Below are 26,523 nucleotides of genomic sequence, written 5' to 3'. Positions count from 1 at the left end.
TTAGATAAGACTTTGCCTTCCATCACAGTGAGGGTATGCCTAGAGCAATCACTGTGATGGCTGTTTTGTGTAAAAAATTATATCTGTGTGTCTTGTGCTTTTTAATGTCTACTGCCGGACCCTGACGTGAGAGGACGCTGGCGTTGAGTATTCGCCGCTTTTCCGCCAGGATAGTTTGTCTGTTTGTTTCTATGTTAATTGTTTTTGTAAAGCGCTTTGAGCATGTGATAAGGCGCTATATAAAATAAATGGATTATTATTATTATTATACACAAACTCACTGTTAAACTGTGTCCCCAAATCAAGTATTTTTTTAAGTCCAAGGAAACTAAATAAATAGCTAAAAGAAAATCTGTGCACAGGCTGTATTTAAGCAGAGCACAGAACAATTTACCATTTGATGGATTTAACGCTCTGGAGCCCAAACTAAATAGATTTGCATTTTATTAAAATAGAGCAGAAAGCATTGAAAACACTCAACAGGACAAGCTGTTTCAGATTTCTTGCATGTGCAGTTTCTTGACTTGCATTTTATCAAATGTTTTAGACTTTGATGTAAATATACTTTTTTGCAATTTTATGAAGATTTTTAATCCAATTTCTTCACCTGATGAAGCATAGACAACAACAAAAAGTGTAATTAATGAAGATATTAGCAAAGCTAGTCACAGAGGGAATCAATTATCTACCTTATAAAAAGAGTCACAAGTTTTGGGGAATATAACACCAAATGTGGACGAGCTCAAGAACCTAGTGTTATAATGCAGCACAGTGGCACTATTGGTTGAGATGCTGCCTCGCAACACCAAGAACATGGATTTGTCTTTCTGAACTAAACAATTATATATCCTTTCAAGGTCAACAAGATGAAAGAGCCTGCTGTGACCAAAATCATGAGAGGAATAGATCGGGTAAACACACAGAGTCTCTTTCCCACAATAGGGGAAATCGAGAACCAGAGAACATAGATTTATAGACAATAGACAATAGGTGCAGGAGTAGGCCATTCGGCCCTTCGAGCCAGCACCACCATTCAATGTGATCATGGCTGATCATTCTCAATCAGTACCCCGTTCCTGCCTTCTCCCCATATCCCCTGACTCCTCTATCCTTAAGAGCACTATCTAGCTCTCTCTTGAATACATTTAGAGATCCATTTATGGTGAGGAGGGAAAGATTTAATAGGAACCTGAGGGGTAACTTTTTTTTTTTTACACAAAGGATAGTAGGTGTGTGGAACAAGCTGCCGGAAGAGGTAGTTGAGGTAGGTGCTATCACAGCGTTTAAGAAACAATTAGACAACTACATGGATAGGTCAGGTTCAGAGGGATATGGGCCAAACGCAGGCATGTGGGACTAGTATAGTTGGTCGGTGTGGGAAAGTTGGGCCGAAGGGGCTGTTTCCATGCTGTATGACTCTATGACCAAAAAAGGTGTGGAGTGGTGGTGGCGGGGTGAACACAACCCAGCCCTCATTATGAAACTCTTGAAGTGATGGTCCTCACCTTCGGGTTCCTCGACATCCATATCAGTCTCAATTTAGTTTATTGTTACGAAAAACAAGGAACAGTGAAAAGCTTTTGTTGCATGCTATCTAGTCAGCAGAAAGACAACACATGATTACAATCGATCCATTTACAAGACAAGGAATAATGTTTAGTGCAAGGTAAAGCCAGCAAAGTCTGATCAAGGATAGTCCAAGGGTCACCAAAGAGGTAGATAGTAGTTCAGCACTGTTCTCTGGCAGCTCTCACCAGCAAACTAACCTGGTTCTTTCACACTGATGTGGTTTTCAAGACAGCACGTCAACATATTTACTTTAGAATATAGAAACAAGGAACAGCAGATGCCGGTTTACCAAGGAAAGGCACAAAATGCTGGTGTAACTCAGCAGTCAGGCAGCCTCTCTGGAGAACATGAACAGATGACATTTTGGGTTGGGACCCTTCTTCAGACTGGAATGTTGCCTGATGCACTGATTTACTCCAGCACATTTAGTTTCTTGGGCGTCTGAGATTTGGCATGTCCACAAGGATTCTCTTGATAGACACAAAAAGCAGGAGTAACTCAGCAGGACAGGCAGCATCTCTGGAGAGAAGGAATGGGTGACGTTTTGGGTCGAGACCCTTCTTCAGGATTCTCTTGATCTTCTGCAAATGTACTTTCGAAGGTACTTTGGCAGAGACATCTCAGCCTGGTGCAGCACTTCTCTGCTCATGAACACCTTAACCTGCAAAGAGTGGTGAACACAGCCCAGTCCATCACAGGCTCCATCGATTTGGCAATCATAGCGAGGGGATTCGAGTATAGGAGCAGGGAGGTTCTGCTGCAGTTGTACAGGGCATTGATGAGACCACACCTGGAGTATTGCGTACAGTTTTTGTCTCCTAATCTGAGGAAATACATTCTTGCCATAGAGGGAGTACAGAGAAGGTTCACCAGATTGATTCCTGGGATGGCAGGACTTTCATATGAAGAAAGACTGGATAGACTCGGCTTGTACTCGCTGGAATTTAGAAGATTGAGGGGGGATCTTATAGAAACTTACAAAATTCTTAAGGGGCTGGACAGGCTAGATGCAGGAAGATTGTTCCCGATGTTGGGGAAGTCCAGAACAAGGGGTCACAGTTTAAGGATAAGGGGGGAGTCTTTTAGGACCGAGATGAGAACGTTTTTTTTCACACAGAGAGTGGTGAATCTGTGGAATTCTCTGCCACAGAAGGTAGTTGAGGCCCTTTCATTGGCTATATTTAAGAGGGAGTTAGATGTGGCCCTTGTGGCTAAAGGGATCAGGGGGTATGGAGAGAAGGCAGGTACGGGATACTGAGTTGGATGATCAGCCATGATCATATTGAATGGCGGTGCAGGCTCGAAGGGCCGAATGGCCTACTCCTGCACCTATTTTCTATGTTTCTATGTTTCTAGGCTCATCACCTCCTTCCATGCAGTCCATCTTCAGTGCATTACATCAGCAGCGCAGGAAATATAATCAAGGATGTCCGCCACCTTGCCACTCCCTTCTCTCTTTTACCATCTGCAAGGAGATGCAGGAGGTTGAAAGCCCAGATGCCAGATTTAAGAACAGCTTCTTCCCCACTGCCATGAGACTCCTGAAACAATCACCTCTTTCACACTACCTTCCCGGTAGTGCTGCCACATACACTTAACTCTACTTCATTTGGTTATTGTTATTGCACTTTAGGTTTTTTTTTTACACACTACTCAGACTGCTCTTCAATCTTTGCACCATTCTGATTTGTTGCATTTGTGTTGTATTTATTTCTGTGTCGATCATTACCATGCACTCTTTAGTTCAGTTTAGAGATAGAGCGTGGAAACAGGCCTTTTGGCCCACTGAGTCCTCACCGACCAACGATCAACCGTACACCAGTTTTATCCTACACACCAGGGACAATTTACAGAGGCCAATTTAGCTTCAAACCTGCACGCCTTTGGAATGTCGGAGGAAAGCAGAGCACTCGGAGGAAGCCTACGCGATCGCAGGGAGAACGTACAAACCCCGTTCAGGCAGCACCCGCAGTCAGGATCAAACCAGATTGGCAGCACGGTGGCGCAGCAGTAGAGTTGCTGCCTTACAGTGAATGCAGCGCCGGAGACTCAGGTTCGATCCTGACTACGGATCGAACCTGTAGATCGAACCTACGGGCGCCGTCTGTACGGAGTTTGTACGTTCTCCCCGTGACCTGCGTGGGTTTTCTCCGAGATCTTCGGTTTCCTCCCACACTCCAACGACGTACAGGTATGTAGGTTAATTGGCTCGGCAAATGTAAAAATTGTCCCTAGTGGGTGTAGGATAGTGTTAGTGTGCGGGGATCGCTGGGCAGCGCAGACCCGGTGGGCCGAAGGGCCTGTTTCTGCGCTGTATCTCTAAATCTAAAATCGAAATCTAAAATCTAAATCTAAAAAAAAAAATCTCTGGCGCTGCAAGGCAGCAATTCTACCGCCTTGCCACTGTGCCGCCCCGTACTGTTTACACTGTGATCATCATATGAAAAAAGAATTTCATTGCACTCTTGTGCACACGACAATCTGATCTGAAGATGGAGATATAATACCATTTAACAGTTCCTAGTTTACAAAGATGAAGCCAGCGTGTACAGGCGACTCCGAGAAAAATGAAAGGGATGCAAATGCTCGAGGTGCACAAATCTGGATAATCTTTTAATACTCGTAAAGATAAGATTGTTATTGGATAGATAATGCGCTCAAGCAGCTCCATACAAACTGCAATTTCCTCATCATTCACACACCCTTTATTTTCCCAACAACCGACAAAGAAAACGATTTTCTGCTCGATCCATAAATGTGTCAGCATCTGGAGCAGAACAGCTAAACCCAAGGAAGTGATAACAAGGCAAAAGGCTTAGCAGGGATTCGAGCTCAGGGAGGAAAAGCAATGACAAAGAACTGTGCTCATTAAAGCAGAGAAGATTAAGAGTAGGAAGGAATTTGAATTTAATAGAATTGAAGAGCTTCAAAAAAAGTACAAGAAACTATATCCGTTGGCAGAAATGTCAGTAACCTCAGCTGCTCTCTGTCCGACTAATTAGAACATAGAAGGGTTCAGCACAGGAACAGGCACTTGGCCCACAATGTCTGTGCCAAACATGAGAGAACATGGAGCGTACAGCACGGGAACAGGCCATTCAGCCCACAGAGTCCATGCCGAACATGATGCCAAGACCAATTCTGAACTGTCTTCACATAATCCATATCCCTCCAAATTCATGTCCATTAAATGCCACTAGCGTGTCTACCTCCACTACCACCCCTTAAATGCCACTAGCGTGTCTACCTCCACCCACCACCCCTGGCAACATGTTCCAGGCACCCTTTGAATAAAATACTTGCCCCGCACATTTCCTTTAAACTTTGCCCCTCTCACTTAAAAGCTGTGCCATTTAGTCTTTGACTTTTCTGCCTTGGGCAAATGGTTCAGGCCGTCTGCCCTATCTATGCCTCTCATCATTTTATATATTTCTATCAGGTCTCCCCCTCAACCTCCAGCGCTCCAGGGAAAACAATCTGTCTAACCTCTCCCTGTTGCCAATGCCCCTCAACCCAGGCATCTTTCTGGTAAACCTCCTCTATACCTTCCCAAAGCCTCCATAACTTTCCAGTAATGCAGCAGCCACCAGAACTGCACACAACACCCCAAATCAGAAGTCAGTCAGAAGTCAGAATAAATTTATTGGCCAAGTATGTATACATACAAGGAATTTGACTTGGTGCTTTGCTCGCACATGGTAAAAGCTCGAAGGGCCGAATGGCCTACTCCTGCACCTATTTTTTTATGTTTCTACATTTTTACTATGTTTCTAAACATCTATAATTTAACTTTCCATTCAGTTTATTTGTACCCTCAAAAAATTCCCTCAGTTCCCTCAACTGCACTATGCATGGTATAAACACGATATACAGCAGACAATTAAAAAATAAAACATTATAATTTAAACATGTGAAAATAAATTACCAGAGTAAAAAGAGGTCACAGACATTTGGCTGTTGAGTCGAGCTACTGCATCTGGGAAGAAGCTGTTTTTATGTCTGGCTTTGACAGTCCGGAGTCGCCTCGCAGAGGGAAGTACTTCAAAGAGATGGTAGTCAGGGTGTATAAGAAATAAGAAAATAACTGCAGATATTTTCTGGGGGGCGACGTTTCGGGTCGAGACCCTTCTTCAGACTCGACCCGAAACGTCACCCATTCCTTCTCTCCAGAGATGCTGCCTGACCTGCTGAGTTACTCCAGCATTTTGTGAATAAATACCTTTGGGTAGTCAGGGTGAGAGGGGTCAGAGATGATCTTGCCCGCTCGCTTCCTGGCCCTTGCAGTGTCCAGCTCGTCAATTTGGGGGGAAGGCGGCAGCCAACAACTTTCTCGGCTAATCGAACGATTATTTGCAGCCTCCGAATGTCGTGCTTGGTGGCCATGATAGAGAAGGTGAGGATGTGGCCGAACCAAAATCCCACAAAGCTGCATCATGACTTCCTGACTCTGATACTCAATGGCTTAACCCAGGAAGGCACCCTTGCCATCTGCCTTCTTTACCACTCTAGCACATGTGTTGCCCTTTTCAATGAGTTGTGGATCTGGACCCCCGAATCCCTCTGTACGTCATTAAAGGCAATTATTTTTTTAACCTTTGCACAGACCCATTTTTACACTGTGTGTAGGAAGTGACTGCGGATGCTGGTATACACCGAAGATAGACACAAAGTGCTGGAGTAACTCAGCGGTTCAGGCAGCATCTCTGGAGAAAAAGGATGGGTGATCTTCCGGATCGCAACTCTTCTTCACACAGTTCCGACATGAAATGTTACCCATCCTTTTTCTCCAGAGATGCTGCCTGACCTGCTGAGTTACTCCAGCACTTTGTGTCTACCCATTTTTACACTGATTATTTTGTGCTCTACCTTGCTAGCTAACTAGCTAGCTAGGTTTCAAGAGAGTTAGATTTAGCTCTTTGGGCTAAAGGAATCAAAGGTTATGGGGAAAAAGCAGGGTACTGATTTTAGATGATCAGCCATGATCATATTGAATGGCGGTGCTGGATCAAAGGGCTAAATAGACAATAGGTGCAGGAGTAGGCCATTTGGCCCTTCGAGCCAGCACCGCCATTCAATGTGATCATGGCTGATCATTCACAATCAGTACCCCGTTCCTGTCTTCTCCCCATACACCCTGACTCCGCTATCTTTAAGAGCTCTATCTACCTTCCCACCCTCACCTTAAATCTATGTCATGTGCTTCTTGGTTGTCTCAATCCAGCATCTGCAGTTCATTCCTACACCCTTCTTCAGGATGTTGCTATTGAAGTCATATCACAGGCTAGAAATATTGGCTGGCAGCATTTGGTCTAAGTCACTGATGTGATTCAAAGCTCTACCCAACTTTTGACTCAAATGAGGGGCAAAAATATCCAGTCAAAGCCCTTGAGTTTTGTAACGAGGCTTTAAGTGGTTGTGGCCACGATTTTACAATGGCCTACTCCTGCACCTATTTTCTATGTTTCTATATTTTTTCTGTTTGAAAACATCTATAATTTAACTTTCTATTCAGTTTATTTGTAACCTCAAAAAATTCCCTCAGTTCCTTCAACTCAGTTGTAACCAAAAACAGACCAGAATATGGTGGGAAATTTGGCAGATGCATGCCGAACTGCAAGCACATACTCTCCCTAGTGCCAGAACTACAGATGGTCCAAATCTGATAGCCTCTCTTAAGCTGGAGTTTTCCCCAACTGTGTTTCAACAATAAATTCTTCATGAAGTCCAGCCAAGATATATCGCTGCAATTCTCCTCAAGCAATGCTGGGGAAATCTATCCAATAAACCCAACAGCAAGGCCATCTACTACAACAGAGAAACATTGCTGCAATAAACAAGGGGAAATAGTAAACAAATAACTTTTTTTTTTTTTAGGGGAAAATACTTCCATTTTTTTTTTAACTCTGTAAGTTTGATATTTTTAACCAATGCGTTGATTTACAGTTTTCATTAAGTTTCCCACAGATGCTGCCTGACCTGTTGAGTACTTCCTCTATTTTTTGTTTTTATTCTAGGATGCCCACAGCCACTGGGAATCGATGCAATAATGGGAAGAAAAAAAAACTAGGACAAAAATTGTTCCACATGGAAGGCTAATCTTACTCTATTTTTCTATTTTTAAAACAAAAGTTCCTATTGTCATCAATTCCACAAAAGTTCACAGTGATAAATGACCCAATCTCCACAACAGTTCCACAAGACATGGGCTGACAGCGCGTTGCGGTACATAATTTGGCAATCTTGTTTCAGAGAAGCCACAAAACACCTGAAGATGAACAAAGAAAGAAAAACACCACGAGCAAAAAAGGTTCAATATATGTAGTAAATTACACGCACAACGCTTCCTCAAACATATGCTGGGACAGCTCAATATTAACAATGAAGTTCCTGTGCATATATCTCTCTCAGTTTAACAAACTCAAACCTGAAAACAACGAGGGAACACTAAAAAATAATTTTAAATGCTGAAAAACTCATGGTTAGTCAGAAAGAGAAACAGTTAATGTGGTGCAGCTGGAAGTGCTGCTGCCTCACAGCGCCAGAAACCCTGGTTGGATCCTAAGCTCAGGTGCTGTATAAGTGGAGTTTTCACATTCTCTGTGACCACGTGGGTTTCCTCCGGGTAGTCTGGTTTCATGTTCATAAAGGAGAAGCAGAGGAGCAGAAATAGGCCATTCGACCCATCAGGTCTGTTCCGCCATTCAATCATGGCTGATTTACTGTATCTTTCACTCTCAACCCCATTCTCCTGCCTTCTCCCCCCATATCCCTTGACATGCGTCCTAATCAAGAATATGTCAATCGCTGTCTTAAAAATATCCTATGACTTGGTCTCCACAGCTGTCTGTGACAATGAATTCCTCTGACTGAAGAAATTCCTCTTCATCTTTCCAAAGGCAAGTCCTTTTATTCTGAGGCCATACCCAATGGTTCTGGACTCTCCCACTAGTGGAAACAGCCTCTCTACATCCACCCTATCCAGGCCCTTCACTATTCGGTGGGTTTTAATGAGGTCCCCCCCTCATCCGTCTAAATTCCAGCGAGTACAGGCCCAGTGCAGTCAAACGCTCATCATACGTTAACTTTTCCTCTCATGGTCTCCAAAGACTGGCTGGCATGCAAACAAAAGCTTTTCATTGTACCTCCGTATGCGTGACAACAATAAATATACAGTTGGCTCCAATGGGAGTTTGTTAAAATCTTCCCCCAAGTCAGAGACAGTGACATACAACATGGAAACAGGAAAATGCTGCACCTTTTCTCCTGTAGCTGCATCTGTACACTGTGGACGGCTTGAATGTAATCATGACTAGTCTTTCCGCTGACTGGTTCGCGCGCGACAAAAAGCTTTTCACTGTACCTCAATACACGTGACAATAATAAACTAAAGTACTGGTAACAGAGTGAATCGCAGATCCGTAGAATGGACAGTCAGTCGCATCACATTGCTAAAATGAGAGAAGACTGGAAGATGTATTTGGGATCAGCATTAGATTGCAGCTGGAGAAAAGTTTAAAAGATGTGCCATTCAGTCTGGCGAATGACACCTCCCAGATCCCCTCCTATACCGCAGATGGAATGGCAACACACCCCACCTCCCACCTGTAGCCAGAGCACCAAACCCATCTCCCCCAACTACAGCCAACAGAACAGAGGTGCCTTCCTCCGCCACAGCTGGATCAAATGCAACCCCCCCCACCTCTCGCACTACATCTGGAAATGAAAACAGAGGCATAAGGGACTGCAGAAGCTGTAATCTGGATTTTTTTTTTAACTACTAGTGAGACAAAGGATTAAGCAGTATCTGTGGAGGCAGAGGGATAGGCGATGTTTCAGGTCAAGATCCAATACCTGAAACGCCAACTATGCCATTGCCTCCACAGATGCTGCTTGAGTATCCTCTGGAAATGTGGGGGGTTTTTGCACCAAATGGTGAAGAATTTCTCTGAGTTTCCAGTAGAACTTGTTACGGCTGCAATGCTATTAAATGAGGCAGTCTTGGCATTCACACTTTACAATCAGAAGGTTGATATTTTAATTCCACTTCAATAAAAGTAAACTGATTTGCACCGAGCCCACAGGAGGGCGCCACTGTTCGTATACTATACTGTATCTCAACACTTACATCGAGATTTCAAGGAAAATATAAACTCGGACCAAGTGAACAATTTAAGTTACAAAATGGAAATAAATTGCATTTAACCCATACTCAGACAGTAGTCAGACAGAAAGCAAATTCAGACAGAAAGCAAACGTGACGCACCTGTTTTCCAGTAAAACCTTGACATATGACCTTTGTTGTCTTGTCTATGTAGAGGTTTTGCCTTGAACTGTTGTAGCAGTGTCTCACTCCACTGCGCTCCACTGCAACGAACAAATAAGGTAAAATTAATACTGCATGTAATGGAAACTTCAGTCTTTTCCAATAAAGTCCTTACCGATTGCCATTACTTCACAGGGCGTGGGAGTGAACTTGACGCAAACCAGAGAGATTTTCCAAACGTATTTTCAGTTTAATTAGTCGTTTATTGAAGTAGTAGTACAAACAGGTCTGTTGCAGGTCTGCAGCTCCCCAAGCTTTCAGCTCTCGTCACAGGTCTGTTGCAGGTCTGGTAAGAACTGTAACTCACCAAACTCCCAGTGTTTGACTCCTCCCGTCTCCGCATCCCCAGATATACTACCTAGTTCTGACTCCTGCTGAAAGAGTTAATGGCCATTAACTTTGCATGATGGGATGCTTGGCCATTATGCTTTTGGGGCTTCTATATTGTTGAAGGTGAAGGACTGCTAATTGCTCATAAGGATGTGTCTGGTAGCTGAAACTTACAATCCCTGGAAACCACAGGAACAATAAAATGGTAGAATGAATGAACAGGATGAGCCTGAACTTTGGGTCCTGAATAGCTGATGTTTGCAAAATTGCACCAGGCAGGATAAGACTATGCAATTCTTAAAGTCTCTAGAGTGGTACATCCTGTTATCCCTGGGAAAGATGTCCGGGAAAGACGATGGACAATGCTCTCGTTAAGATTAGGATGTGGTTAACTGTTGACTATTTGTGGGAGTGAGAAAACAGGGCCTTCTGTGGTATGATAAGGGTCCTTACCTTCGACTAATGACTTATTGTGTAAAATAATTTATGACTTTAGGGTGACAAGTATATTCTGTTCTAATACAATGTGATTGATTTGAAGGAAATGTTGTGTTAAACATTCTTGCTGCAAATTCTGTATAGAAATGCTGCGAAAATGCTTTATCTTTGAGTGGAAGTTGGGGGAGTGCTGACTACGGTCATACACCCTTAGCACTGATCCCCCCACTCCCGTCTGACGATAATTAAAGCTTTGCTTGGTTTACCTTTAACTGTTTATGTTGTTGTCTGTTTTAAGAAACGAACTTTAACACTCCCAGTCCATTATGCCCATATATATACATTTATTTATTTTTTAATTTATAAAGCACATTTAAAAACAACCCATGTTGCCCAAAGTGCTATACATTAGAGCAGGTACTAAAAACACAATAAGAAACAGACATCACAGCACACAGGCACAAAAAAAAAGTTCAGCACAAAACAAATATATGTATTCATGTCACTACAGCCCCCACGTGTCCAAAATAATACAGCAAGGTATCTATGCAAAATAATATAATATGCTAAAACAGTCAAGTCAGCACAAACGCAAATGGTTCCTACACTGCATGAGTTACTTCATACCGTGAACGAGGTTCAATATGAGAGTCACAAAATGCTGGAGTAACTCAGGCAGCAGCACCTCTGAAGAGAAGGAACGGGTGATGTTTTGGGTCAAGACCCTTCTTCAGACTGAGCCCAATATGAGAGCAATAGGAGGGTGACAATGTATGTAGCACACAATCAGGATGCCATTTGTCACAAAATATGCACATCACATGATTTTTTAACAACATAACAGGAGCAAAATATGGACATACGACACTCCAGCCTGCCCCTCCATCCAAAACAATTGTTGCTGACCCTCTGCCGATCTCTGCTGTCCTGCCTTATCCCCATATCACCGGAATCCCTTGTTCACCAGGTCATGAGAGGGACAGAATTAGGCCATTCGGCCCATCAAGTCTACTCCGCCAATCAATCATGGCTGATCTACCTCTCCCTCCTAACCCCATTCTCAGACTTTCTCCTCAAAAATATCCATTGACTTGGCCTTCACAGCCTTCTGTGGTAAAGAATTCCACAAATTCATCACCCTAGGACTAAATAAATTTCTCCTCATCACCTTCCTAAAGGAACATCCTTTAATTCTGAGGCAGTGACCTCTGGTCCTAGACTCTCCCATGAGTGGAAACATCCTCTCCACATCTGTATGGAGTTTGTACGTTCTCCCCGTGACCTGCGTGGGTTTTCTCTGAGATCTTCGGTTTCCTCCCACACTCCAAAGACGTACAGGCATGTAGGTCAATTGGCTGGGCAAATGTAAAAAATTGTCCCTAATGTAAAAAAATTGCCTAAGAGCAAATGTAAAAAATTGCCTAAGAGCAGCAGGGAGAAAGAATGACCAGGGACATTTTTTTTAGGATGGAGATGAGGAGAAATGTCTTTAGGCAGAGGGTGGTGAATCTGTGGAATTCTTTGCCACAGAAGGCTGTGGAGGACTTCAGTGAATATTTTTAAAGCAGAGATAGATAGGTTCTTCATTTGTACGGGTGTCAGAGGTTATGTGGAGAAGGCAGGAGAATGGGGTTAGGAGGAAGAGATAGATTAGCTGTGATTGAATGGCGGAGTAGACTTGATGGGCCGAATGGCCTAATTCGACTCCTATTCCTTATGACCTTATGAGCAGAGCTGGGATATCAAGAGCCAGAGAACACGGGTTTATGGTGAGAGGGAAAATAGTTGTCGTGAGATACGACTACTGCAGTGGTGTACTCAGCAAACTTGTTAGAGCAGAACTTGGCCTCAACGTCATGAGAGTCTGGCGAGGATTATAAAGTGGAGGATTATAAACCTCGGTGCATAATCCCTTTGGATTTGTTTAATCTCTTATGCAATGAACAGTCACATTGTTCAGATTTTAGCAGCAAAGATGCTAGTATTTTCAGACTTTCCATAAATGGTGATTAGCTAACCCAATTCCGTTTGTGCAGTGTTGTGGTTAAATATGCTTTTGTCCCCTATAGAATATAATGAATGGGCCATTAATAAATTCTAATGTGCCAGTTTGGTAACCAATTTAAATTCTTTTGAAAATAATTAACTGCATCCTTGCTCTGGGGCCGCTCCCAAATATATTGCTGCAAATTTAACAAAGCAACTACAATTAGTTATAGCACAAAGGTCAATTATACAAAGCAAAACTAACAAGAGCTTATTCACTGAAGCTGATAACACTCCATTCTACATCTCCTCAGTTTTACATTATATCTCTACAATCAAACTTGTTTATTATATTATTATTTTTAAAATCCAGTGCTAGATGCCAATGTTTGCTTTAATTAGATTTCCATGAATAACTTTTTCCGAGGCTTTGAATGCCCATACATACATACATACACACATATGCATATATATACACTCATATATATATATATATGTGTGTATATTATATACATACAGACACACACATATACACACGCGCATATATACGCATACACATACGCATATACAAATGCATAAATACGCGCACACACATGCATATACACACCCATACACATATACATATACACACCCACGCATATACACACCCATATGCATATACGCACCCACATATGCATATACACACCCACATACGCATATACACACCCACATACGCATATACACACCTGTACGCATACACACGCACGTAAACGTGCATGTGCGCACACATGCGCATCCACACGCACATATGCACACAAACATATGCATACACACTCACATATGCATACACACACGCACATATGCATGTGTGCGTGTGTGTGTGTGTGTGTGTGTAATATATGAACTACACTCGATCTTTATTTTCTCAGACAGCTCTTCCGTAAGAAATAATAGTCTGACCTATATCCACCTCACCTCTCACCAGCAACGACAGCTGTCCTGCCAGATGTGTCAGAGGTTCGCGTGCCCCTCTTCCAGACCTATCTACTGCATTCGCTGCTCCCTATAGATCTCCTTCGCATCGGAGAGACCAAGCATAGACTGGGCAATCGTTTCATCAAAATCCTAAAAGTAATAAAGCCATGCAGCACGGAAACTAGGCCCTTCGGCCCAAATTGCCCATGCCAACTAAGATGCCTGTGTTTGGCCCATATCCCTCCAAACTTTGGCACGGTGGCGCAGTAGTAGAGTTGCTGCCTTACAGATTCAGAGACCCAGGTTCGATCCTGAGTATGGTGCTGTCTGTACGGAGTTGGTACGCTCTCCCTGTGACCTGCGTGGGCTTTCTCTGGGGGCTCTAGTTTCTTCCCACACTCCACAGACGTACAGGTTTGTCAGTTAATTGGCTTCAGTAAAAAATTGTAAATTGTCCCTAGTGTATGTAGGATAGTATTAGTGTGCAATGATCGCTGGTCAGCGCAGTGGGACAAAGGGCCTGTTTCCATGTTGTATCACTACACTAAACTTTCCTATCCACATACCTGAGTTCCTCCAGCAGTTTGCCATTTGGGCAGCATAACTATTGACAAGAATGTTATAATTGGAAACATCACAGTAAACATGCTTTCTTCCATCTACATAAATCTGCAGCTCTAACTCAAAAAAATCTAGATCTATCCACATGTCATACATATAGCATGGAAACAGGCCCTTCGGCCCAACTTGCCCACACTGACCAACGTCCCATCTACACCAGTCCCACCTGCCTGCGTTTGCCCCATATCCCTCTAAACCCGTCCTATCCATGTACCTGTTTAAATGTTTCATAAACGTTGCGATAGTCCCTGCCTCAACTACGTCCTCTGACAGCTTGTTCCATACACCCACCACCATTTGTGTGAAGAAGTTACCACTCAGGTTCCGATTAAATCTTCCCCCCCAACTTAAACCTATGCCCTTTGGTTCTCAATTCCTCTACTGTGGGCAAGAGACTTTGCGTCTACCCGATCTATTCCTCTCATGATTTTATATGCCTCGATAAGAGTCCTAGCCTGCTCAACTTCTCCCTATAGCTCAGACCCTCGACTCCTGGCAACGCCGTGTAAATCTTCTCCGTACCCTTTCCAACTTGACAACATGTATTCAAAGTAGCTGAAGGCACTGTAGAAAAGTGCCAACATTTGAATTTGTGGGAGGTGGTACAGAGATTATCTAATAGTAAAATAAATTGAGGAAAGGGGGAAAAAAAACATTCATTTAAAATTAGCAAAGAGAAAATCAGAACGGATGGAAGGAAATTATCCACACAAAATGAGTGATCCAGCAAGAAATCAATGTCAGAACAGAATTTGTAAAAAAATATATTAATATCAAAGAACAAATTGATTGCTGGTGCAGAAAATATTCACATTATTCTGGAAAGACATTTATTCACAAAATGCTGGAGTAACTCAGCAGGTCAGACAGCATCTCGGGGGTCTACCATTCCTTCTCTCCCGAGATGCTGCCTGACCTGCTGAGTTACTCCAGCATTTTGTGAATAAATCGATTTGTACCAGCATCTGCAGTTATTTTCTTATTCTGGAAAGACAAATGGCTTCGTTATCAACATTATTATTCGGGCAGCATAGTGGTGCAGAAGTGGAATTACTGCCTTACAACGTCAGAGATCTGGGTCCCATCCTGGCTACGGGCGCTGTCTGTAGGGAGTTTGTACGTTCTACCTGTGACAGCGTGGGTTTTCCCCAGGTGCTCCGGTTTCCTCCCACATTCCAAAGACGCACTGACTTGTAGATTAATTGGCTTCGATAAAGATTCTAAATTGTCCCTAATGTGTAGGATAGTTTTAGTGCACGGGGATCGCTGGTCGGTGCGGATTCGGTGGGTCAAAGGGCCTGTTTCCGTGCTGTATCTCTAAACTAAACTAAACACTAAACTAAACAGCGTGGGTTTCAATAGACAATAGGTGCAGGAGGAGGCCATTCGGCCCTTCGAGCCAGCACCACCATTCAATGTGATCATGGCTGATCATTCTCAATCAGTACCCCGTTCCTGCCTTCTCCCCATACCCCCTGACTCTGCTATCCTTAAGAGCTCTATCTAGCTCTCTCTTGAATGCATTCAGAGAATTGGCCTCCACTGCCTTCTGAGGCAGAGAATTCTACAGATTCACAACTCTCTGACTGAAAACGTTTTTCCTCATCTCCGTTCTAAATCTGGATGCTTTCCTCTGGGTGCTTTGGTTTCATATTTTTTTCATATTTTCATATTTCAGATACAGCGCGGAAACAGGCCTTTTCGGCCCACCAAGTCCGCACCGCCCAGTGATCCCCGCACACTAACACTATCCTACACACACTAGGGACAATTTTTACATTTACCCAGTCAATTAACCTACATACCTGTACATCTTTGGAGTGTGGGAGGAAACCGAAGATCTCAGAGAAAACTCACGCAGGTCACGGGGAGAACGTACAAACTCCTTACAGTACAGCGTCCGTAGTCAGGATTGAACCTGAGTCTCCGGCGCTGCATTCGCTGTAAAGCAGCAACTCTACCGCTGCGCCACCGTGCCGCCCGCACCGTTTCCTCATTCATTTCAAAGACGTGCAGGTTTGAAGGTTGATTGGCTTCTGTAATTTGCACCAAGTGTGTAGGATACAAAACTGGGATAACATAGGCCTAGTATAAAGGGGGATCGCGAGTCGGTGCGGACTCGGTGAGCCGAAGGAGCTGTTTCCATGCTGTATTTCTAAACTAAGACTAAACTAAATATTTGGACCGTTTATCATGATTTCCAGAGAAAATGTTGTCATGTGGGAACAAAGGTGCACGGCATTATACGAGTCAGAAGCTTCAATTTCGTACATAACTCACAAAAGACCAAGTCAGAAACAGACGTTTCACACAAGGCAATATATTTTAATGGATGATCGGGGATTGATCAAAAGTTAACAATTCCACCTGTCAAAGGTCAAAGTACTGGGCAACGTTACAAAGAAGCTTCAAAGGTTAAATGGAAGAGTGTGGAACTTTTACAAATTCTGGAGGAGAAAGCACCTACTTAATTTCTTTATACTTAAGAAAAGACATAAAATTAAGAATATGTCCAGAAAGCAAAAGCAAAGCGCTAGAGAAAACGAGAGGGGAAGAAATGGACCAGAACTAGACAGAAACATAGAAAATAGGTGCAGGAGGAGACCATTCGGCTCTTCAAGCCAGCATCACCATTCATTGTGATCATGGCTGATCATCCACAATCAGTAACCCGTGCCTGCCTTCTCCCCATACCCCTTGATTCCGCTAGCCCCTAGAGGTCTATCTCACTCTCTTTTAAATTCATCCAGTGAATTGGCCTCCACTGCTTTCTGTGGCAGAAAATAAATAGCTGATCATCCAAAATCGGTACCCCGTTCTGGCTTTTTCCCCCATATCCCTTGATTCCCTTCGCCCGAAGAGCTAAATCTAACTCTCTCTTGAAAACAGAGATTGTACGTTTTCCCCGTGACCGAGTGGGTTTTCTTTAGGTGCTCTGGTTTCCCCCCACACTCCAATGGCATACAGGATTGTAGGTTAATTGGCATCAGCAAAAATTGAAAATTGTCCCTGGTGTGTAGGATAGTGCCAGTGCACAGGGATCGCTGGTCGGTGCAAACTCGATGTGCCAAAGGGCCGGTTTCCGCACAGTATCTCTAAACTAAACTAAAAATAGATTGATACACAGAAGCTGAGAGCAATCTGACCAAAATGTTTCAGATGGCACAGTGTTAGTTCATGTGGCTTGAAACAAAATGAATTTCTAAATTATTTAGAAAGGAAAGAACTGCAGCTGTGGAAACCAGAAAAAAAGAGGAAAATTTTAGAGAAAGAAATCCAGCAGAGAAACAAGGCACTGGAGATGCTGGAATCTTGAGCAAACTCAACTCAGCATCTGTTGTGGAAATGGATAGGCTGCTTTTCAAGTTGAGACCCTTCGTCAGACTGATTGAATTCAATAGGTCAGGTAGCATAGATAGAGAGGAAAACAGAATTCATGCTGCAGGTGGATGACCTTGCATCAGAAATGGCCACTTCTGACACAAAGCAGGAACATTCAACAAGTTCAGATAACTGGCCTCTCATGTACGTCACAACTGGCCAGGGTCATCCAACTTGGTCAGTTCTTTCTCTCTTCACCGATGCTACTTGACCTGCTGAATACCTCCAGCACTCCCTCTCGTTTCACATTTCCAACAACTGCTGTCTTTTACCTCTCATATTTCCAGCATTGCTTTTAACTCTTCTTAGCTCCAGTTTGCCTCTCCCTATTTACCAACAGCATTTATGTATCCAGCATAGGTCGGCACGGTGGCGCAGCGGTAGAGTTGCTGCCTTGCAACGCCAGAGACCCGATTCGATCGTGACTGGGTGCTTGTCTGTATGGACTTTGTATCTTCTCCCAGTAACCTGCGCGGGTTTTCTACAGGATCTCTGGTTTCATCCCACACTCAAAAGACGTACAGGTTTGTAGGTTAATTGGCTTGGTATAATTGTAAATGGTCCTCAATAGGGTAGTGTGTATGTGTGCGGGGATCTCTGGCCAGTGCGGACTTGGTGGGCTAAAGAACTTGTTACCACGCTGATCTCCAAACTAATCGAAACATTCACTTGGTGACCACCCCATCACCGGCATACTTCTGTTCTCTACAACACTCCTCTATTCATGCTTATTTTCACAGTTTCCAATTCTGATAAAAAGCCATCAACCTGAAACATTAGCTTTAATTCTCTCCCTGCAAAGGCTGCCTGACCTGCTGAGTATCTCCAACATCTTCTATTTTAATTCCAAATTAAATCAGACTGAAGAAGGGTTCCGACCCAAAACATCAGCCCTTTGGCCCTCCTCAGATGCTGCCCGACCTGCTGAGAACCTCCAGCACTTTGTGCTTTGTTCAAGATTCCAGCATCCGTATCTTCTTGGGTCTCTCTTAATTCCAAATTATCTGGGGGGTTTTTAAAACCAGACCCACAAACAAGAATTGCACATTAGATCAAGCAAGGACAGAGCCAGAATTTAATTTAGTTTATAGACAGCAAGGAAACAGGCACTTCAACCCACCGAGTCCATGCCAACCAGCGATCCACGCACACTAACACTATCCTACACACATTAAGGACAGTTGACAATTATACCAAGCCAATCAGTCTACAAACCTGTACATCGTTGGAGTGTGAGAGGAAACTGGAGATCCTGGAGAAAACCCACCAGGTCACGGGGAGAGCGTACAAACTCCATACAGACAGCACCCGATCGAACCTGGATCTCTGGCGCTCTAAGGCAACAACTCTACCGTTGCGCCACCATGACGTTGTTTTGTCGATGACGTTTAAAAACATGGATGGATGAATACTCTCTCTTGTTGAGCTGGTCATAGCCTGGCCCTGCTGACACAAATTTCACTTAACTCTTGGCAATCCATGCCCAGAACTTGCTACACATGGGTTGCTTCTCTTGTGTAAAACATTCTTGTAAAACACTCTTGATGACCCAATCCCATCTCTCCCAGGAGGTAAACCCAAGCCCCTTTCCCCCAGATATTAGACCCACAGCCCACTCTCCAAATGATAGACCTAAGCTACTCTGCCAGTTATACCAAGTGTTGCAGTGCTAATTTTTTAGATGCTGGAGCTGTCACTGGTGCTGGAGCTGCCGCTGTTAAATTCCCCGCTAGTTAAAATTCCCCGGTTTATTTTGGGTTATTTTTTTTTTCAGAGATGGTGAGCTCTGGCAGCACTGCACCCCTGGATATACCCGAGCCCCTCTCTCCCAGATAGACCCAACCCCCTCTCTCCCAGATAGACCCAACCCCCTCTCTCCCAGATAGACCCAACCCCCTCTCTCCCAAAGATAGACCCAATCGCTTTTACCCCAGATAATAGACCCAAGCCACTCCCTCACCCAGAAATTTGATCCAACCTCCTCTCCCCCATATTAGGCCCAAGCCACTCTCTCCCAATGATTGACTGCAAAGCCATTCTCTTGCAGATAGACCCAAGCCCCTTTACCCCAAATGATACTCAACCCCCCTCTTCTCCAGATATTAGACCCAACTCCCTCTTCCCCACGTTAGACCCAATCCTCTCTCTCCCAAATGATAGACCCAATCCCCTTTTACCCCAGATGATACACTCAAGCCACTCTCTCCCCCAGAAGAAAGAAAGGAGCGAGCTGCCAGAGGAGGTAGTTGAGGCTGGGACTATCCCATCATTTAAGAGACAGTTAGACAGGTACGTGGATCGGACAGGTTTGGAGGGATATGGACTAAGCAGGGGCAGGTGGGACTAGTGTAGCTGGGACATGTTGGCTGGTGTGGGCAAGTTGGGCCGAAGGGCCTGTTGCCACACTGTATCACTCCATGACTCTCTGATTGCACTCCCCAAACACCAAATCCAACCACTCTCACTCCCTCTTTCCCATGGGCTGGGCTGAGTAGGGGTGGATTGGGTTCAGCCGGCGAGGTGCTAGTGAGTCAGATTCACCGACAAGCGCCATTTCCTCTCCTCTCCTGGCCGGGATCAGGGTCGGGTGGGGCGGAATGGAACGATGCGGGGGTGTGGAACTGTGTTACTGATGAGCCGCAGCCGCCCCGCCAGCACCACCATCTCATAGAAACATAGAAAATAGGTGTAGGAGTAGGCCATTCAGCCCTTTGAGCCAGCACTGCCATTCAATATGATCATGGCTGATCATCCAAAATCAGTACCCCGTTCCTGCCTTCTCCCCATATCCCTTGATTCCGTTAGCCCTAAGAGTTAAATCTAACTCTCTTGAAAGTCTAACTGTCTCTCTCTCTCATCAGCCCTCTCCACTCTTCCCCAGGTGCAGTAAGTGCAGTGCGGGGTGGTGTGGTGGAGGCATGTTACTCACGGACGTGCCACAGCCTCCCCTCCCCTCATCTCCTCACCGTTCCCTTCCCTCTCCTCTCCCCTCCCCTTCCCCTATTCTCCCATCCCCTCCTCTCTCCTCTCCCTTCCCCCTCCTCCCTCCCTTCTCTTCTCCCCCCTCCCCCTCCCCTCCCCTCCCCTCCTCCCTCCCCCTCCCCTCTCTTCTCCCTCCTCTCCTCCCCCTCTTCTCTCTTCTCCTCACCCCTCCTCCCCCTCTTCTCTCTTCTCCTCACCCCTCCCTCCCCTCCCCTCTTTTCTCCTCACCCCTCCTCCCGGGTACAGTGTGAGCAGTTCGGTGTGAGGTGGAGCGCTGTGTGGCGGTGCGGGGAGGAGCGGTGCTGGTACTCACGAATGAGCTGCAGCCTCCCCCTCTCCTCTCGCCTCCCCCCTCTCCCTTCTCTCCCCCTCTCTTTCTCCCCCCCCTCTCTTCTCTCCCCCTCGGGTGCAGTGTGTAGTGTGGGGTGGAGCGGTATTGGTACTCACGAAATAGCCTCCTCTTCTCTCCTCTCTCTCTCTCATCTCTCTCTCTCTCTCTCTCTCTCTCTCTCTCTCTCTCTCTCTCTCTCTCTCTCTCTCTCTCTCTCTCCTCTCTCTCCTCTCTCTCTCCTCTCTCTCCTCCTCTCTCTCTCCCTCCTCTCTCTCTCTCCCTCCTCTCTCTCCCTCCTCTCTCTCTCTCTCTCTCTCTCTCTCTCCCCTCCTCTCTCTCCCTCTCCTCTCTCTCCCCTCTCTCTCCTCCTCTCTCTCTCCTCCCTCCTCTCTCTCCCCCCTCCTCTCTCTCTCCCCTCTCTCTCTCCTCTCTCTCTCTCTCTCTCCTCTCTCTCTCTCTCTCTCTCTCTCCTCTCTCTCTCTCTCTCTCTCTCTCTCTCTCTCTCTCTCTCTCTCTCTCTCCTCTCTCTCTCCTCTTCTCATCTCTCCTCTCTCTCCTCTCTCTCACCTCTCCCTCTCTCTCCCCCCTCTCTCTCCCCCTCTCTCTCCCTCCTCTCTCTCCTCTCCTCTCTCTCCCTCTCTCTCCCCTCCTCTCTCTCTCTCTCTCTCCTCTCTCTCCTCTCTCTCCCCTCCTCTCTCTCTCTCCCTCTCTCTCTACCCTCCTCTCTCTCTCTCTCCTCTCCTCTCCCCTCTCTCCTCTCTCCCCTCGGGTGTAGTGTGGTGTGGGATGGTGTGGGGCGGTATGGCGGAGCGGTCACAGCTGTTACTCACGGGCGAGCCGCAGCCCCCAGCCTCCCCGCCAGCGCCGCCATCTCCTCTGCTCGGGGTCAGCGCCAATGACAGTCCAGGACCCCCGGCCACAGCAGCCCGAAACCCGCCTGTACGCCTGACACCCACAGGCCTACCTCTACGTCTCACTATCTCTCGCTTCGCTCCGCCCACCCTCCTTCAATTCCTCGCTCCGCCCACCCTCCTTCAATTCCCCGCTCCTTCTTCTTTCCTTTAATTTCTGCTGTTTGTCGGGCGATCTGTTTAGTCACATGGAATGGGAGAGGGGTCCTGGCGTTCGAATGGCATTGTGGGATTTGTAGTTCAGAATGTGATTGAACTGAGCAGAAGTTTAAAAATAACTGCAGATGCTGGTACAAATCGAAGGTATTTATTCACAAAATGCTGGAGTAACTCAGCAGGTCAGGCAGCATCTCGGGAGAGAAGGAATGGGTGACGTTTCGGGTCGAGACCTTTCTTCAGACTGAAGAAGGGTCTCGACCCGAAACGATTCAGTCTGAAGAAGGGTCGAGACCTGAAACGTCACCCATTCCTTCTCTCCTGAGATGCTGCCTGACCTGCTGAGTTACTCCAGCATTTTGTGAAATAAAGAGCAGAGTAGAAGAAATGTGTAGGAAGATAACTGCAGATGCTGGTTTACACCGAAGATAGACACAACATTTGTGTCCACTCGTTCCTTCTCTCCAAAGATGCTGCCTGTCCCCTTGAGTTACTCCAGCAATGTGTGTCTATCTTCTTTGCAAACCAGAATCTTCCAACACAAGGAACTGCAGATGCTGGTTTACACCGAAGATAGACCATCATTTGCTTTGATCTGTCCTTTTCACACCTTACATTCTCTTTGTACCCTTCCATATCTCTAGTTACCCTCTCTCCTGACTCTCAGTCTGAAGAAGGGTCTCGACCCGAAACATCACCCATTCCTTCTCTCCTGAGATGCTGCCTGTCCTGCTGAGTTACTCCAGCTTTTTTATGTCTATCTTCAGAGCATAGTAGAAACATAGCAGATAAATACAAAATGCTGGAGTAACTCAGCAGGTCAGGCAACATCTCTGGAGAAAAGGAATGGGTGACTCTTTTGGTCGAGACATCACCTATTCCTTTTCACCAGAGATGCTGCCTGACCTGCCGAGTTACGCCAGCATTTTGTGTCTATCTTCAGTGTAAACCAGCAGTTCCTACACAGAAACTCAGGAAGTCAGGCAGCATCTCAGGAGAACATGGATAGTTGACGTTTCGAGTCGAGACCCTTCTTCAGACTGATGGTGGGGGTGGTACCATAATGAGTACTTATTTCCTCCACACCAAAGAAACCAAGCATAGATTGTGCAACTACTTTGCAGAACACAATGTAGAAACAAAGAACTGCAGATGCAGGTTTATCCCAGCATAAAGATAAATAAAAAGTCCTGACCGGAAATATCACCCACCCTTTTTCTCCAGAGATGCTGCCTGTCCAACTGAGTTATGCCTGCACTTTATGTCCATTTTGCAGAGCACCTACATTTAGTTCTCAAGGTTCATCCTGTCTCTTTAATTCTCCATCCTAGTTCCACTCTGACGTCTGGCTTTGGTCTCCTGCATTGCTCCAGCAAAGTTCAAGGAACGGCATCCCATCTTTCCACAAGTCATTTTAAGCCTTTCCAGTTTGCGTCAGAACGGACCTATTCTAATGAAAGGACATTAAGCTGTAATATTATGCGGCAAGACCAAGTGCAGGCTCGGCGATCGTTTCGCTGAACACCTCCGTTCAGTCCGCCTGAAGCTACCTGGACACTTTAACTCCCCCTCCCATTCCCACACTGACTTTTCTGTCCTGGGCCTCCTCCATTGTTAGAAAGAGGCCCAGCACAAATTGGAGGAACAGCACCTCATATTTCACTTGGGCAGCTTACATCCCAGCGGTATGAACATTAATTTCTCTAACTTCAAATAACCCTTGCTTTCCCTCCCTCTCCATCCCTCCCCCTTCCCAGTTCTCCAACCAGTCTTACTGTCTCCGACTACCTTTTTATCTCTGTTTGCTTTGTTGTTACCTTCTTCCAGCAAGTCAAGTCAAGTCGTCAAGTCAAGTTTATTTGTCATATACACATACAAGATGTGCAGTGAAATGAAAGTGGCAATGCCTGCGGATTGTGCAAAACAAAAAGAATTACAGTTACAGCATATAAATTAAAATTAATACAGAGAAGACAAAATTTAGTCCCTGGAGTTATAAACGTTAACAGTCCTGATGGCCTGTGGGAAGAAACTCCGTCTCATCCTCTCCGTTTTCACAGCGTGACAGCGGAGGCGTTTGACTGACCGTAGCAGCTGGAACAGTCCGTTGCTGGGGTGGTAGGGGTCCCTCATAATCTTGCTTGCTCTCGATCTGCACCTCCTGATGTATAGGTCCTGCAGGGGGGCAAGTGTAGTTCCCATGGTGCGTTCTGCCGAACGCACTACTCTCTGCAGGGCCTTCCCGTCCTGGGCAGAGCTGTTCCCAAACCAGACTGTAATGTTGCCGGACAGGATGCTCTCTACAGCCCCAGAGTAGAAGCAATGAAGGATCCTCAGAGACACTCTGAATTTCCTCAGCTGTCTAAGGTGGTAAAGGCGCTGCTTTGCCTTACCCACCAGTGTGGCAATGTGCGTTGCCCACGTCAGATGCTCTTTGATGATGAAACAATGACTTATTCTACATTTTCCTTGGTCTCTATTCCCTTTGCCCTGTTTTCACACCTTATACTTCCTTATCTATAGAAACATAGAAACATAGAAAAATAGGTGCAGGAGTAGTCCATTCGGCCCTTTGAGCCAGCACTGCCATTCAATATGATCATGGCTGATCATCTAAAATCTGTACCCCGTTCCTGCTTTTTCCCCGTATCCCTTAATTCCTTTAGCCCTAAGAGCTAAATCTAACTCTCTCTTGAAAACATCCAGTAAATTGGCCTCCACTGCCTTCTGTGGCAGAGAATTCCACAGATTCACAACTCTTTGGGTGAAACAGTTTTTCCTCATCTTAGTCCTAAATAGCCTACCCCTTATTCTTAAACTGTGACCCCTGGTTCTGGACTCCCCCGACATCGGGAACAATTTTCCTGCATCTAGCCTGTCCAATCCTTTAAGAATTTTATATGTTTTTATAAGATCCCCTCTCATCCTTCTAAATTCCAGTGAATACAAGCCCAGTCAACCCAATCTTTCATCATATGTCAGTCCTGCCATCCCGGGAATTAACCTGGTGAACCTACTCCCTCAATAGCAATAATGTCCCTCCTCAAATTAGGAGACCAAACTGCACACAATACTCCAGGTGCGGTCTCACCAGGGCCCTGTACAACTGCAGTAGGACCTCCTTGCTCCTAATCTTAAATCCTCTCGCATTGAAGGCCAACATGCCATTAGCTTTCTTCACTGCCTGCTGTACCTGCATGCTTACTTTCAGTGACTGATGTACAAGCATACCCAGGTCTCGTTGCACCTCTCCTTTTCCGAACCTGACACCATTCAGATAAGTTACTGAGTTACTCCAGCATCTTGGATCTACCTTTGATTTAAACCAGCATCTGCAGTTTTCTTTCCTACCATTCAGATAATACTGGAGTAACTCAGCAGGACAGGCAGCATCTCTGGAGAAGAGGAATGGGTGACGTTTTGGGTCGAGACCCTTGTTCAGACTGAAGAAGGGTCTCGACCCAAAGCGTCACCCATTCCTTTTCTCCAGAGATGCTGCCTGTCCCACTGAGTTACTCCAGCATTTTGTGTCTACCTTCAATTTAAACCAGCATCTGCAGTTCTTTCCTACACCATTCAGATAATAATCTGTCTTCCTGTTCTTTTTTCTTCCAAAATCTATCATTGCCTGCAGAGGGGTTTACATGCCATATTGTTGATGAACAGGTATTATAATGAAAAACAAATTATAACAATACAGAAATATATTCAACCTGCTTTTTCTGGTTCTGAGCAAACCATTAGGGTTTCAAATTCCACAACATAGTCCAAGTACAATGTAGACACAAGTAACTGCAGATGTTGGTTTACAAAAAAATGACATAAAGTGCTGAAGTAACTCAGCAGGTCATGCAGCATGCCAGGAGAACATGGACAGGTGATGGACCCTTCTTCAGACTACGATGCGATACGATAGAACTTTATTTATCCCAGGAGGGAAATTGATCTGCCAACAGTCATAAAAACACAAAATACATGAAATATGACATTAAAGGATTGGGGATGTGCAAAGATTGGGAGGGGGCGGGGGGGGGGGGGGAGACAGTCTCAGTCTCAGTCTCTGTCTACCCCACGACTGAAGGGGGAGGAGTTGTACAGTTTGATAGCCAAAGGAAAGAAGGATCTCCTGTGGCATTCTGTGCTGCATCTTGGTGGAACCAGTCTGTTGCTGAAGGTGCTCCTCAGGTTGACCAGTGGTGTCATGGAGGGGGTGAGCTGGATTATCCAGGATGCTCCACAGTTTGAGGAGCATCCTCCCCTCCAAGACCACCTCCCATGAATCCAACTCCACCCCCAGGATGGAGCCAGCCTTCCTGATGAGTTTGTTGATCCTGTTGGCGTCCGCGGCCTTCGCCCTGCTGCCCCCAGCACACGGCAGCGAAGGCGATGGCACTGGCCACCACTGATTGATTGAACATCTGCTAGCATCTTACTGCAGATGTTGAAGGAGTGGAGCCTTCTTAAAAAGTACAGACTGAGGAGTTTCTCATTTTTTGAAGTATTTTATCTATCTTAAGTAAGGTCCAGACCTGAAACATCAC

The 26,523-nt window shown here is 45.3% G+C and overlaps 1 protein-coding gene across 1 annotated transcript in view; it reads right to left on the bottom strand.

Moving 5' to 3' along the window:
* suclg1 (succinate-CoA ligase GDP/ADP-forming subunit alph) overlaps positions 1 to 26,523 on the bottom strand; it is an 84,584-nt gene that overhangs the window by 57,394 nt on the left and 667 nt on the right. Inside the window, exons 2-3 of the mRNA XM_078408459.1 lie at positions 21,746 to 21,860; positions 9,833 to 9,933 (exon numbers count right to left, since the gene is read on the bottom strand). Coding sequence (XP_078264585.1) covers positions 9,833 to 9,933; positions 21,746 to 21,860 — 216 coding nt within the window. The remainder of the gene's footprint in view (positions 1 to 9,832; positions 9,934 to 21,745; positions 21,861 to 26,523) is intronic.

This window comes from Rhinoraja longicauda, chromosome 1, assembly GCF_053455715.1.
Source record: "Rhinoraja longicauda isolate Sanriku21f chromosome 1, sRhiLon1.1, whole genome shotgun sequence".
In the NCBI taxonomy this organism is placed as follows: domain Eukaryota; kingdom Metazoa; phylum Chordata; class Chondrichthyes; order Rajiformes; family Arhynchobatidae; genus Rhinoraja; species Rhinoraja longicauda.
Note: the sequence above shows the minus strand (reverse complement) of the source record. Positions and strands in the feature narration are given on the sequence as shown.